Source organism: Dipodomys merriami, unplaced genomic scaffold, assembly GCF_024711535.1.
Source record: "Dipodomys merriami isolate MVZ:Mamm:240054 unplaced genomic scaffold, mDipMer1.0.p SCAF_5, whole genome shotgun sequence".
In the NCBI taxonomy this organism is placed as follows: Eukaryota; Metazoa; Chordata; class Mammalia; order Rodentia; family Heteromyidae; genus Dipodomys; species Dipodomys merriami.
Window position 1 is genome coordinate 30,206,430 of NW_027206068.1, and position 16,805 is coordinate 30,223,234.

General features: G+C 38.0%; 1 protein-coding gene across 4 annotated transcripts in view; it reads right to left on the minus strand.

Annotated features, from left to right (window-relative positions):
• Positions 1-16,805, minus strand: part of Magi2 (membrane associated guanylate kinase, WW and PDZ domain containing 2) — a 1,319,799-nt gene that overhangs the window by 225,370 nt on the left and 1,077,624 nt on the right. For all 4 annotated transcript variants that reach the window (XM_069996345.1, XM_069996344.1, XM_069996347.1 and 1 more), the window contains exon 10: positions 5,925-6,563. In XM_069996345.1, the coding sequence (XP_069852446.1) occupies positions 5,925-6,563 (639 nt within the window). The remainder of the gene's footprint in view (positions 1-5,924; positions 6,564-16,805) is intronic.

A 16,805-nucleotide genomic window follows, 5' to 3' on the forward strand; every position in this document is an offset into this window, starting at 1 on the left:
CAGACCCTTACAAATCGTACCAGAAAAAGAAGAGAACACACCAAATTAACAAACTCTTAGATGAGAATGTAACCATCACCACAGAAACAACTGATATTCACAACATTATAAGGAAATACTTCTCAAACCTTTATGCTAATAAGTTTGAGAACTTGGCAGAAATGGATGATTTCTAGCAGATATTGACATGTCCAAACTAAACCAAGATGATTTAAGCCAGCTTAACAGACCCATATCAAGTGTCAAAATAGAAACAACAAGAGACCTGCCACCCAAAAAAAGCCCAGGACCGGATGGATTTACAGCTGAATTCTACAAGGCCTTCAAAAAACTCACACCAAGACTCCTCTAACTCTTCAGTGAAATTTAAAGTGAAAGTTCACTACCAAATTCTTTCTATGAAGTCATCATAACCCTCATCCCAAAACCAGGCAGGGACTCACCAAAGAAAGAGAAGTATAGACCCATTTCTTTAATTAATTTCAATGAAAAACTTCTCAACAAAATTTTGGCCAACTGACTTCAATAACGCATCAAAAAAAATCATACATGATCAAACAAGATTCATTTCAGGAATACAAACCTGGTTCAATATATGAAAATCAATTAATATAATTCATCACATCAACAAGAGCAAGGATAAGAACCACATAATTATCTCAGTAAATGCAGAAAAAGCATTTGACAAGCTCCAACCCTCAAAAATCAATGGCTTTTCTGTATGCCAGTGCAATTGAAATCAGGAAAGCAGCTCCTTTTGAAATAGCCCCACAAAAAATAAAATACCTAGGAGTTAACTTTAAAAACCTGGAAAAGGAAATTAAAGCAGAACTAAGGAAGTGAAAAAAACTCCCATGCTCCTGGATTGGGAGGAGTAATATTGTGAAAATGGCAATACTGCAAAGGCTATCTATAAATTCAATACAATACCCATCAATATCCCAACCTCATTCTTCAATGAAATAGAAGAGGCAACCCAAAAATTCATATGGAACAATGAAAGACCCCGAACAGCAAAAACAATCCTTAGCAAAAAGAACACTGCTGGAGGAATATCAATACCAAATTTCACACTCTACTACAAAGCCATAATAATCAAAACAGCTTGGTAATGGTGCAAGCACACATCTTAGGACCAATGGAATAGAACTTAAAATCCAGAAATGAACCCGCAGACCTATAGCCACCTAATCTTCAATAAGGGAGCTAAAACAATAGAATGGAAGAAAGATGGTCTCTTCAGTAAATGCTGCTGGCAAAAGTGTTTAAATGCCTGTAGAAAACAAAAACTAGATCCTTATATATCACCCTGCACCAGAATCAACTCCAAATGATTAAATACCTCGAAGTAAAAGCAGATACCATGAAAACATTACAGGAAGGAATAGGAGAAATTCTGGGGCTCCTTGGCAGAGGCTGAAATTTCTTAATAAAGACCCAGAAACACAACAAATCAAAGAAAGGTTGGACAAATGGGATTACATGAAACTGCAGAGCTTCTGCATGGCAAAGGACATAGCTAGCAATAGAAAGCCCATGGATAGGGAGATCTTCCCTCACCCATATAACAGACAAGGGTCTCATATGTAAAATATCCTTAGAACTCAAAAAATTAAATTCTCCAACACCAAATTCTCAAAGAAACAACCACCCCATCAACAAGTGGGCTGAAGACTTAAAGAAAGACTTCTCTGAAGAGGAAATAAGAATGGCCAATAGACATATAAAGAAGTGCTCAACTTTCTGGCAAATGCAAATCAAAACAGCATTGAGATTTCACCTAGCCCCAATCAAGAAATCTAATAACAAGAGACGCTAGAGGGGATATAGCCAAAAATGTAAACTTGTTCAACCACTTGGAAAGCAGTATGGAGGTTCCTCAAAAGACTTCACATAGAGCTCCCCTATGACCCAGCAATCCCACTTCTGGGCACTTACCCAAATGATTACAAACAAGGCTATACTAAAACTACCAGCACAACTATGTTCATTGCAGCATTATTCTCAGTAGATGAATGCATCAAGAAAATGTGAGATACACACACACACACACACACACACACACACACACACACACACACACACACACACACTGGAATTCTATGCTTCCATCAGAAAGAATGACATTGCCCTATTTGTTAGGAAATAGAAAGACTTGGAAAAAATCATATTAAGTGACATAAGCCAGGCCCAAAGAAACATAGGTCCCATAGTTTCCCTTATTTGCATTAACCAGTATATGTCTAAGGCAAGCAGAAAAGGTCAAAAGCTATGTACATATGATCATATAAAATGATGCAGTGAAATGAACCCCAAGATAAGGACACAAGAGGGTTTATTTTTATTGCTGTTGTAATATGTGATTTTTTTTTGTTTCTTTTGTATGCTCTTCCCCCATGGTATAACCCTGCTTTCACTATATTTGATTCTGGTGCCCTGCATCTTGTATATACATTTTTCTAATTTAAGGAGGGGAAGGGAAATAACAAAAATCTGAAATAAGGATATAGGTTGACCCATTGCAGCAACGAAATGTACAAGACAGTATGTTGAAAATGAACTTTACAACTTCGGGGGAGCGGGTAGAGAGAGGAGTTGGGAGGTGGGGAAGGAAGGGATATTAGGGGAAAAACTAAGGGGGGGGGGTAACAATACTTGATAGGAAATGTACTCATTACCTTACTCATGTAATGTAACCCCTCTATATAATTTATTTGTATACATTTAAAAAGAAACTTACAACCTTACATATGTAATTGTAACCCCTCTGTATATCATCTTAACAATAATATGAAATTTTAAAAATGGTAAAAAACAAACAAACAAACTAAACTAAACTTAGAACTACCTTATGATCCAGCAATACCACTCTTAGGCATTTACCAAAACATTACGACGTTGGATACAGTGAAGCCACCTGGAGCAACCTTGTTCATTGTATCACTATTAACTACTGTGAATCAGCCCACATGCTTCTCAATGGACAAATGGGCCAAGAAAATGTAACACACACACACACACACACACACACACACACACACACAATGGAATTTTACTCATCCATTTGAAAGAATATTACATCATTTTCTTTTCTTTTCTTTTTTTTTTGGTCCGGTCGTGGGGCCTGAACTCTGGGACTGGGCGCTGTCTCTCAGCTCTTCAGCTCAAGGCTAGCGCTCTACCACTTGAGCCACAGTGCCACTTCTGGCTTTTTTTTCTTTTTGCTTATGTGGTGCTGAGGAATCGAACCCAGGGCCTCAGGTATGCAAGGCAAGCGCTCTACCACTGAGCCACCTTCCCAGCCCTATTACATCATTTTCAAAAAATTATGTTAAGTAAAATAAGTCAAATTGGAAGAGACAAAAGATGAATGTTTTCTCTCATAGATGGAAACTGTCATTAATTTATAAAGGCATAAGTAAATACTTTGAGGTGGTATTCCCAACGTATTAATTGAAATATGGTTCAGGGGAGAACCCAAATGATATAATTCCTTAGAGAGGTTAACTCAACGGATTAATAAAATAAATACCAGGAAACAGTACTCAAATGATAGGGTGGAATAAAGAGGAGAGGGGAGGAAAAAGGAAGAGAGGAAGGAGGGAAAATGCAGTCATACATTTTAATATATATCTTGCAAAATTAAGAAACTTGAGGGAAGAGCTAGAGCTTGGGGGAAAGGAAGAAGGAGGAGAGGGGTGATATTGATCAAGACGTACTGTGTTCATAAACTGCTCTGTTGAATAGAAGCTCTTTTATACAACTACTTAGAGATCATAAACATTTAACTTAGAAAAGCCCAGTACCTACTTATAATGAGGAAAATGGAAAGCCAGTTATATATGCACAATATTATCCCTTCTATATTAAATAGGAGAGTATATACTTCCTGGAAGCCTATATACAAAACTCTGTTTCTGGGATAGGACACATAATTATTTTTCATTGCACATTTTTCGATTATTGCTTAAAAAGTGAAACCATGTAAGTGTTACATTGTAAAAGTAAACAATTTAAAACAAACACCCAACCATGTATCTGATATAAAGACCTAGACCCATGATTTTGCTCTTGAAGGTCTATGAAGTCATAAGCAGTAGTGCATAGCCTATAATATGATAACTAAAGAAACTTTCATCACAAACATGGCACTATTTCAGAGAGATGAGAAAAAAATGTAGGAATCTGGAGAAACTCAAGAGAGTTTTTTTCTAGAAGGACTTTAAACAACACAAAGCAATACATTCTTCATTTCTACACCAGCCAAAATTGAAAAATAAGTCACTTGCCTGCAAATGCAAAATACAAAGAAAACATGGGTTAGAAGATGGGTTGATGGTTAGATGAGAGAGCAAGAGAGCAAGGGGGAAAGGAAGAGGGAGGACAGTGCATGTAGGCATACAGGAAATGTTTTCTGGAAGGCTCAAATTGCAATGGTACAAAGGCTCTCAAAGCATTTTCCTGGTACACTATGCTTTTAAAAGTAGTTATTTCCTACGTGTCCAAATTTGTTTCTGTGAACCACAGAGAGGATATTGCACAGTGATTTTCATTTGGGCCATTTGATACCAAGAACCTGCTCTAAAAATTTGATTTGGGGGGGACATTGTTATAGGTGGATATTAATCTGGCATATTTGTTTTAATTTTAAAAACAGAAAAAACACACTATCAAAATGTAATTTTCAAAGTTCACAGCTATTTTGTAAGTGGTTGGTTTTAAAAGGTCAATCTGAGATGATTATTTTTAGCATATTTATTTCTCTTCTTAATATAGACACAGGACACTTCCTATAATGAATTATCTTTGGTGAATCAATAGCCTATGTAACCCATCCTGGAAGGGAAAAACCCCTCCAGAGAGGACCCATCTATCACAAATGGTGGTTCTCTCAGCTTTCACTTCTTTCACTTGCATTGGGCACAGCAAGGTTTGCAGGCTGCTCCGAGTGTCTGGAGTAGGTAACCACATATGTTTGCAGCACGTGTGTTCTTCATGCATGAGTTCCTCACAGTTCTGCTCTTCAGATTCACCTTTGCAAAAGCTTTAGGATTAGCTTAGATCAGCAGACAGCCTGCTTCCAGTCCCATGCCTCCTGTGGGTCATTCAACACAAAGAACATAATCCTCCAGCGTGGGCTGTCGATATCCAATGGCACAGACCACTCAGCTGAAGCTCATGGATTTCATTTGACAGGTAAGTGGGGAATATCGTCTCTTTCTGTGGCTCAGTAGCAGATAGAGGAAGAGGGACCCTCTGCCTTGCTCCATTGCTGTGTCCCAAAGAAGGTAGAGGGAAGAACCATCTAGGAATCAAAGCTTCTACCGTGCTCTCCACTGCTTATTTTCATATTCCAACAGCCCAGAATTTCATCCCAACTCTGCTCTGTAGCTTTTTGTTTTCACAAGGCAGGAGGCATAACTCACGGTAGTGGGTAGGAACAACCCTATTCCAAATGCTGAGAAGAGACTTTTTACAGTAAACACAGCTCCTCATGGGCATCATCAGGACCACACCTGGGCTTGGAGTTGAACCAGCTTCCAACAGCTGGCTTGGATTCCTACCCACAATTCAAAGCATTGCCTCCATTGGAAAAGTAGGTGTCTCATTTAAATCAATGGTATACCTGACTCACAAAAACACATTTTGCAACAGAATACAGTTGGGGATTCCAATTACTATGTTCAAATTACTATGTTGCTAAGACTCCAAGCACTATCACAATGGTACTTGATGCAAATTAGGAAAAGACAGCTCCTCAAAATTCAGCCAAACAGTGTCCTAAATTCTTGTTTTACTTTCATCTACCTCTCCTTTAAACAAACAAACAAACAAACATGGTTTTATTCTAGCCTACAGAAACCTCTACTTGAATATTACAAATGGCCCTCCTATGGAAATTGCTGAGCCAGCATTGGTCTTACCTCCTCGATGGATAATCAAAGAAGTCTCACTTCCTATGGGGCAGTCCTTCAGTATATCCACTACCTCTGTATGGCTCAGGTTCTGTACATTCTGCTGGTTGATCTCCACAATAAGGTCCCCTTCACACAGGCCAGGGCATCCCTGGATATCAAGTATCTGTTTCACCCGCTGTCCCGTGGGACTGTCAGCAATGGTGAAGCCAAAACCCTGGGCACCTTTCACAATGGTTAAGGTCATAAGTTCAGCTTGGGTGGCTCCAGATGAAGCCATAGACACATTGTCGTCGTGGACGGGTGGTGGATACGTGCCATCTAGCTGATTATCAGCTGGCATGGAGTGCAAAGAATGAGGTGGCCGATCTGTAATATCTGGAACCGACTGTGAGGTCCGAGAGATGTATTCCAAATACGTTTCATAGTTATGTCTTCCGTTGACCATCACTGGAGGTGGCCTTTCCATTATTGCAAGGGGTGGCACCATGCTGTTAGCAGGATCTTCAGGGTCAAAGGGCAAAGGATAGCCACGACACAAGACCAGGTTGACACTCTGACCAATAGGCACAGACTGGAAAAGTTTGACAACATCTGCATGAGTGTGTCCAAGGACACACACTTCATTAATATAGACAATGACATCACCTGCAAAAGAAGAGAGAGAGAGAGATTGACAACATGAGGTAAGTCCAACTAATGTTGACATAGAGAAATGGAATTATTTATGAGATCGGCGAAAGGGGTGCTCTGTTTCTCAGTAAGCAGTGAGAAATCAATTAGAAAAATACTTCAATTCACTGTAGGTGACATAAGGTTACAATAGGTCTGCCAACCAATATAACGATCTGGGGTAAAAAGTGCTATTTGGTTATTCTTGAAGTCCAGAAACCACTTTGTATTCAGAAAGAAAAGCTTAGAAAAAATGGTTAGGAGAACTTGAAGAAACATATATTCTATGTAGTTTAAAAAATTCATTTTTGTTTACAGTATCATTCACCACAGAATTTTCAATTTATTGAGAAATGGTAGCTATGAGATTTGGGCAAAAGGGAGCTCTGGCATTTGCTCTTGTTCCTATTCCTGATTTTGGCTTTGGTATCACAGTTCCTCATCTGTGTAGTGGTTATGAGGATGGAATGAGCTACTGATGGAAAGAGCTTGGGTCAGTGTCTGGCACATGGCAAAACCTAAATAAATGTGCATCGTTAACCTTATTGTCATAGATAGTTGCTAGTAGCTCACCCCTATAATTCTAGCTACTCAGGCAGCTGATATCTGATGATCATGGTTCAAAGCCAGCCCATGCAGAAAAGTCAGTGAGATTTTTATTTCCAATTAACCATCAAAAAGCCAGGAGTAGAAATATTGCTCAAAGCAATAGCTGGCAGAGTGCCAGCTTTGAGTAAAAAAAAACTATGAATACAAGCCCTAGTACTGGCACCATAAAAGAAAACAAACAAACAAACAAAAACCTCCAACTATGATAGTGCAGACTCTTGGACCCTTCATATAACAAGCTGCTGTAGGCTTATCCTCTAATCTTAGCAAATCTGTTTGTTCTGTTGATTATTTCAGTAATGCCTTGTGCCTTCTCTCACCAATGAATTATCCTGGATCTTTAACAGTCTACTATTAGAAACTAACTTTATAATATCAGAAATGCCCTAAATGTAGAATACTCATTATAAAATGTTATTAGAATGATTTTTTCTGCTTTTTTAAGAATACAGAAAGACATGATTGTTTGAGATAATTGTTTTAAATTTTTTCCATTATGTATGAATAACAACTTTATTTTTAGAGATCTGTTCTATCATAGATTGGTATTTTTATCCTCACAAACATAATACTTGAAAATTGGACTTGCAAATTGAAATTAAGTCTGGCTATGTGAGGAGTCCATGAGGGATGAAAAAACATGTTTTCACAGATTGTCAAGTGCATAACTCAACAGATATCAATGTATCAGAATAATTCTGAAATGTGTAGTGCAAATGTCAAGGGCTTTCATCTGGGACCTCCCTGTCCATCAAGATAGCAAACATGGTTGAACTATCAGAGATAAATATTTTTCTGACCATTCATAGGTATATGATATAAAATAATTTCTTTATTAAATGCACTTAAAATAAATAATTACATGAATAAAATAACTCAATTACACTCAACAGCACTGACTTGATTCATAGTCACTTCTCCCAAATGCAAGTGAGCCATTTAAGAACCAATCAGTCACAGCTTCTGTAATTGGTTAGATGGAACTTCACTCTTCCCTGATGCCACCAGAGAGGGTGCTGGTGCATCACAGTCAGCAGGACCCAACTGAGTTGGAATGGGCACTCTTCCTCTGCCATTATGATTCCTCAATAGAGGGAGCATCTGGTTTTTCTTTGGCATCATTTAAAATTGATTCTGATCTTCTCACAGAGTGCCAGGAAAGTGTCAGATTCAGAAAGACTGTATTTTCTCCTTCTGCTGCTCTTCCTCCATGCCCTCTCTCTGTCTTTATAGTGTGCTAGATCAAACTCAGGGCCTCACACATGCTAGGCAAGTATTTTAACAGTAATTCAAATCCCAGCTCCCCTGCCTTTCTACTTTTAATCTTATATTCACACAATTAAAAGGTTGAAGAAAAAGGAAATACCTATGTACTACCATGCTCATCTTTGTAGATACCTTCTTGGCTAGCACCTCACATGTAATTCCTTCTATTTCTAAAAATGGCCCTTGTTTTCAATCTGAGGCATGGTAATAATACTTTATATATACTTTATAATACTTTATATATATATAGAAATGCTGTCTCTAAGAAGTATTTAAGCCCTAAAAAATGGTCAGCCCTAAAAAGTTTTGAGTATTTTTAAACATTTTACAAATGATACCCATTTTAATCTGTAATCACATTTAAAATATTCTTACAATATCAATCTATTTTTATACCTGTGCCCCTAGTTCATGAATTTCTATGTTATATATTATCTATTGGTGGCCACATTGGGGCCACATCCATTTTCCTGTTGATGGATGCTGGCATTTTTACAAAATGCTAGCAAGTTTAAAGAATACTCTGCTATGGCTCAGTGTGGTGGTGTAATCCCACTCATTACAGCTACTTGGAAGACTGTGGTAGCTAGATTGTGAAACTGAGGCTAGCCTTGGCAAAGTTAGTATGACCCTAACCCCTGAAACCACCACCACCACCACCACCACAACAACAACAAGGGGCTAGGGTTGTAGCATAAGTAATAGAGAACCTACCTAGTGTGTGTGAAGCCCTAGGGTCACTGCACCACAACAAAGGAAGAAAGAAAAAAAAAAAATGCATACTTTGGCATAAACCCTTTCCCATGGCTCCTGTTCACATATGGGAGATTATTTCTGAGTTCTATTTCTTGGCATGGAATTTCTTTTTCTTTTTATTTTTTTTTTGGTCGGTTGTGGGGCTTGCACTCTGGGCCTGGGCGCTGTCCTTCAGCTCTTCATCTCAAGGCGAGTGCTCTACCACTTGAGCTACAGCGCCACTTCCTTGGCATGGAATTTCTGACCATTGGCTGTGTGTGCAGTTTTCAACTTGCTTGGATAAGGGCAAAAAAGATCATAATGAATTATACACTCATGGGTAATGTGTAAGACTTCTCATTGCTCTCATTTGACATGATACTTGATATTTTCAGACTTAATTTTGCAAATGTATTCGATATGATCAATTGTTTTCTTTTGCATCACCTAGATTTATCAGGAGGGGAAAATATCTTTTCTTTTACTTCCTGAACATTCCTGTTTCACTTGGGAACTACCTTCCTGTAAAGTGAGTCCACTTTGTTTTCTTTTGTTCTAACACATTGGTGCTCACCTTTATTGTTGAGCCAATGCTCTCTGTAGGCTTGGGAGGCTGGCTGGTATATAAGTGGCCTCATGGGCAGTCAAAAGACTGAACATACCTTCAACTCTATCTACTAGCTGTGTGCTTTCCAAAAACTAGCTTAAATACTCTGTGACTGAGACCCCACTGAAGTAATGAAGGTCAATATTGTTTCCTAGGAAAGGACTAGTGAAAAAAATGTAGGCAAAAAACTTTGCAATGTATAAATTGCTTTATGTGGGATAATAGCTATTTTGTTAGTTGTTATTTTGATCAAGACAGTCCCATCAAAATATTCCCACTGCAATCATTATCAGAGATGACTTCAGTATGATTGTTGACATGACAGGCTTTGAATGGACAAGTTGAGAGTTGAAAGTCCTCTAAGATTCTCCCTACCTTTAATCACTGTGGACAATCTCATGCTGTTTTCCTGCCCTTTGCCCTGCTAGCATTTCATAGAAAAAAGAAAATGGGAACGTTCAAAACTCTTAAGATTTCCTGCCGAGTCTAAGGAGTCATTACTTGAGTTATAGTGATTAATGTTATCTATGTTTTTGCCTTTTAATGTCATCTTGCTATTTAGACACAGCATGGAAACTATTTGCGGGTCTTAGTAAGACTACTATTTAAAATTTATGAGTATTTTCCACTCAAAACAAATTTTCAAGTCATCAAGCCAACAAGTGAGAAAGTAGGTTACAACAACATCTTTATGGAATGACACAACTTTCTGAATTCAAAAAAGGATGAGTGGTCAATTGTCCTAGGATACAACTATCTAACAACTTGATGGCACTCAATGGCCCCACATTAAAAACACACAGAGGCCTGGATAGTGTGTGATGTTAAAAAAAGTGTAGACGGAGATGTAAGCAAGCATTCACTTGTTCTGATAGAACTGATTGGGCAGGATATTTATAGACTTTGCTGCTGGATGAATGTCATTTACATGTTGTGAAAGGAAACTATAAGCCACCTGGTATATGTCATCCTACAGTGCTAAGCCAAGTGCGGGACAGATTGGGTTTAAGAGCACAGAAAGGAATGTCATTAGGAAAACTGGCTCTAGCTCCAACTTGCTGGCCTACTTTGGGGGAGAGACTTGTACAGAAGTCACTTGATCTCCATCTTAAAAATCTTTTCTTTTATAAAATAGGAATTCAAATATATCCTGCATTCCACCCTTCCTTTTTTTTTTTTTTTTTTCAAAAATACTGTGAGAATGAGCTCATCCTTGTGAAACACTTTTAATTTTCACCAAAGGAAGGTTTTCCATAAGAATAAGATGATACATTTCATTTAAGAGCTAAACACCTATTTTCATAACTATATTTCCTGGGAGATGTTATTATTTTCCATAGGACCTTCACTTCAGACAATATTAGGACCAGCTGGTTTTAGGGCTATTGGTCTCAGGTCTACTTGTCAGATTGGTTGTGACTGAATTTGGTGAATACTGTGTAGTGAAGTATTTAAAGTACAAGGGAGGGTAAAGAAGGTTGATGAAGGCTTGGTACTGTTGCCCTACATGAGGAAATGTTCTGGAATAATTTCCTTTTTACTCAGGGGAGTAAATATATGTTGGCTATTATCTCATAGACACTGTCATTTTGGATAAAATAGGCATTCCTCATGACTCATTGTTGACACTGGCATTATTTTTATGCTGTGTCCTCTCCTCTCACATTCTTTCAGTCACTGTGGCCTAGAGTCTTCTTTTTCAGCAGCTCTCACTGTTCCTATCTTCATTCCTTACCCAGCACCCTGGACCCTGGACTTCCAACCCAACTCTTACCTTGGAATGTATGCTGGTGAATTCATACTACTCAATCTCCAGACCTATCATTTCCCAGTCTTTACCAATAATCCTCCCAACTTATTTATTTATTTACATTTGTTGTGGGGCTTGAACTCTGGGCTGGGGTGCTGTCCCTCAGCTCTTCAGCTCAAGGCGAGTGCTCTCCCACTTGAGCCACAGTGCCTCTTGCGGTGTTCTGGTGTTTTATTGGAGATAAGAGTATCATGGACTTTCCTGCCTGGGCTGGCTTTGAACTGCAATCCTCATATCTCAGCCTCCTTAAGTAGCTAGGATTACAAATGAGCCACTGGCGCCTGGTCCAACTTATTTCTATTTTCACCTCCCAGTAAGTTATCATTTTGTGAAGCTGGTATCTTATCATTCATACCTTACAACTAACAACTTGTTGAACTTTGCTTTAGTTGAATTTTGTTATTCTTTTTACCTTCAAAGAGATTTCCTTTCTAGGTATAATTTTGTCCCAACTCATTCATTTCTGTTGTCACTTCTTCATCAATATCTTCCAGTATTTCGATTCAAATTGCTCCCATATCATGTTTGTAACTTACAAATTTATTCATACTTTCTTCTACTTATTTCAAGTTTTTTTCACAATATGCAGAGTATTAATTCTATTTTGGACATTATTTATAAACATATACATGGAGGCTAAATAATGATAATGAAAAGATTTAGTTATTAGACATTAGAGAGGATTTCCCAGATAAGCTTACTACGCCCACTGAGTATTTCAAATGTCTTCTTTATACAGATTTTTTATGAAAAACTACATCCATCCTAACAATTCTATGAACATTACTTTAAAAATTATTATATTTTTCTTTAGACCAACCAGATTTATTTTAGCTTTATTGTCTAAAGCTCATGTTTAAAAAATGTTTAAATTTATTATTTAATATGCACTTTTATTGCATATTGCCTACCTACTTATTTACTTCCTCACAAATACATAATAAATGATGACTGATCAGTAGATGAATGGATCAAGAAAATGTGGTATATATACACAATGGAATTCTATGCCTCCCTCAGAAAGAATGACATTGCCCCATTTGTTAGGAAATGGAAAGGCTTGGAAAAAACTATATTAAGTGAAGTAAGCCAAGACCAAAGAAACATAGGTCCCATGGTTTCCCTTATTTGCAATATCTAGTATATGTATGAGTCAAGTAGAAAAGGTCAGATAATGTGATGTTAGGAAAATTAACCTTTAGATATGTATTTAAATGTTTTTTCTTTCATTCATTTGTTTCTAACACATTTATAAGATTATCTCTTTGTTGCTTTGTATGTCCCTCCCCCACAGTATAACCCCTGCTTTCACTATATTTGATGTGGGTATAATTTTTGGAGGAGAAGGGGAAAAACACGTCGTTTAAATAAGGATACAGGTGGACCTGTTGCAACAATGAGAAGTACAAGTTGTCATGTCGAAAACAAACTTTACAACTTTGGTGGTGGGGGGAGGATTAGGTGGGGGAGGCGGGGGAGGCTGGGAAGGGATGTGAAGGGTAAACAAAGGAGTAGGCTGCAATGCTTGATAAGAAATGTACTCATTATCTTGCCCATGTAATTGTAACCCCTCTGTACAGTATGTTCACAATAAAAAAAAAATAAATGATGACTGATACTTTTGGAGGTGTGCCCCATTCCCTTAATTAAAACTGGAAAGAACTGTTCTTGGTGAAATTTACTCTCCAATGTATAGCACTGTGGTAAGGCAGACAGTATAACAGAATCAAAGCTAGGTCTCCTTGAATTGACCTCTAAGCAAGTCAATGTGACTTCTTTATTGACAAGGCAGTAACAGTACTGGGGCTTGAAATCAGGGCCAAGGTGATATCCCTTAGCTATTTTTTTTTTTTTTTTTTTTTGCTCAAGGCTGACAGTCTATCATTTGAACCAGAGCTACATTTCTGGCTTTTTGGTTAATTGGAGATAAGAATCTCTTGGCTCCTGCATAGCTACAATTAGGTGTAGCCATTGGTGTCTTGCCACAATAGTTTTTAAAAACCTATTTCACATATGCGAAAATGCTATACATATAATGAGCCATGATAATAATATATATATATATATAAATTCATATATTAAAGTTTAAATGCTAGAAAAGAAGGTACAACAATAGGACAAAATTATCAGGAGAATTTTAATTTTCTAATTCTAATGTAAAATATTATACATGCATTTTGAAGTAAAATAAGGTGAATCAATCTGCAGTATTATCGTAAGTTCAGACAATGACTTATTAACATTCTTACAGACTCAGACCAGCAATTATTTTGAAGTCAGGATGTTTACATTTTTATGTAGGTATGCCAAAGCAAATGGTATTAGCACATTCGTGAATCTTATTCTCATTTCCTCTTCCCGATGCATTTAACCACTGAATAAAAGCTTATAATGTATATACTATATATATATATATAATATAACTTTCAAGAGATGACTAAACCAACTGTTTCTTCACTCTGAAATTCTTTTTTTCCCAATAACTTCCACTTATTTTTTAAAATTTCTTTTATAATCTTTAAGTCATAAAAAGGAGTTGCCACTTAACAAAGCAGTTTATGACTAAACTGCATCTTGATTAACGACAACTCAGTGTTCTCACCAATCATCCCTCCCAACCTACCCCTTCCCTCCCCTTCCCTCCCCTTCCTTAATTTTTCATTCTGACATTCTAAGACAAAGACTTTTGCATTCTAGCACCAAACGGGTTCTTTCCTCTGTTTTCCTAACTACCACCACCTTGCCATTAGGTCCTTAGCAGCTATGACATGAACTTTTGCAGTAGTCACTTCTCTGGACTTGCTGTTGTTGGTGCTGGAAAGCGAGAGGGGAAGTCATGGCCTTGTAACAGATAGAGTTGAGTCCACACTGTCCAGCAGCACATACAAACTGGTTAGGCTACATTTTCACCAACTCCTGCCACTTCTTCCCTACTTTAAGTTTTGCTTCAGGCCCCCATAGGTTATTTTCCTCTCCATCCTTTTTGCTTTCCTTCCTGCTTCTACTCTTGCTTTGTCCCCACATGACAAACTCCTCCATCTGAAGCAATGTTTTCCTGTATGTTACTCTTCCCAACATGCTTAACCACATCAGCAGCACCTGGATGTGTTTGATTGCAATGACTACCATTGATAATGTGCTTTGACATTACAAACTCTGTCTTTTCTCATCCTTATTGCACCCATATGGGATAGCCATTGCTTTCTGTACTTTATACATGGGGAAACTGAACCTAGGAGAGGAAAAGCAACTTCTGAAGTCACACTGATAATTAGGTCAGATTCAAAGACTGAATCCAGCAAAGAATTTTAAACAGCCTAGGCCATATTTTGATTTGAGGATCCTTTTGTGCCCATCAAATCATTATCAGCTATAAGGCTGGGAAAAATATTTTTAATCCCTGAATATGAAAATTGAGAGATGAACTGCAATATTCTTTTGATTAGCTGTTAATGGAAGGAGGCAGTGAAGCAGATAATTGCAAATAGGGAAATCCACTGCCACAGCTCAGTCCGTTTTCTGCTATCCTTCACAATATGCTGTTTGGAGGATGTCCCAGAGACTGTTGAGGTGGGGAGGAGACAGAGCACTGTGACCTCCACACACTGCAACAATAATGAAACATATGCTCTAGTGTACATCTCATAGCTGTGTGATCTTGGGCAAGCCAGTGGATGCAGAAGCTGTGAAAGATAATCTCTCCTCACCTTTTTTTTCTCAGTGAACTCTAGGCCTAGTGCTTACTAGGTAGGTAATCTACCACCGGAGCCTCTCGATTAGCCCCTTTAGGTGGGTTAGTGATGCTTCATGCCTGGGTTGGCCTGGATTTTGATTTTCCTATTTGTGACTTTCCCATGTCATCGGATAACAAGTGTGGTTCACTGTTCCCAGCCATTGTGCTTCCCCTGTAGCTCGAGATGTAGGCACGCAGCACTGAGCCCAGGCATGGAGATGGAGACTTGTTCTTTCTTTCTTTCTTTCTTTCTTTCTTTCTTTCTTTCTTTCTTTCTTTCTTTCTTTCTTTCTTTCTTTCTTTCTTTCTTTCTTTCTTTCTCTCTCTCTTTCTTTCTTTCTCCCCCTCCCTCCCTCCCTCTCTTTCTTTCTTCCTTCCTTCCTCCCTCCCTCCCTCCCTCCTTCCTTCTTTCCTTCCTCTCTCTCCCTCCCTCCCTCTCTCCCTTTCCTCCTCTTTCCCTTTCTTCCTCCCTCCCTCCCCTTTCTTTCTTTCTTTCTTTTTCTTTCTTTCTTTCTTTCTTTCTTTCTTTCTTTCTTTCTTTCTTTCTTTCTTTCTTTCTTTCTTTCTTTCTTTCTTCTTTCTTTTTCTTTTCCAGGCTAACCTCAAATTTTGCTTTCTAAGTAGGTAGGACTACAAGTTTGAGCCCACCACATCCAGCTTTTAAAAAGATCATTTCTAAGATCATTTTTTTTTCCAGTCCTGGGGCTTGAACTCTGAACCTGGACAGTGTCCCTGAGTTTCTTTTGCTTAAGGGGGCACTCTACCACTTGATCCATAGTGCCACTTCTGGCTTTTTTGAGTAGTTTATTGGAGATAAGAATATCAAGGAGTTTCCTGCTGGGCTGGCTTCAAACCATGATCCTCAGATCTCAGCCTCCTGAGTACTTAGGATTACAGCGTAAGCCACCAGTGTCCAACTCATTTCTAAGATCATTTTTAAGAGTTTCTACATTTGTTTAGAATGTGGATTCACACACATCACTAGTTGGACAGGTAAGTGACATGCCTCTGGGAGCTTACTCCAGGTGCACTGATTTTCTCCAAAAGCAACCAGGGACTGTAATACTTATTCAAAGGCAGAGATATCCTCTATCTATACTTCATCCACAAGATGATGGAATAGCCACTTATTTCTCAAAAGAATGAAAGACTTCTTAATCACATTTTACAATTTCATCAGTGTGACCTGGTGCAGATGACTAATTAAAAGCTTGGTTTAAAACATTTTATGTTTAATCAGCACACAAGCAACAATTGCTCCCTGGCAGATGTGAGTTAGTCCAAAGATCTATTTACATTTCCTTTGTGTTTGGCATTGAGTGGTAAGATATATTTAAATACTGGCATTTTACTTTCTTGAAAAGGAGAAAGAAAATACTTTCTAAGAGAATCTAAAAGCACTGATTATATGCTGATCTGGCAAAGATGAAACAATGCTTCTGATAAAACTATAAGTGA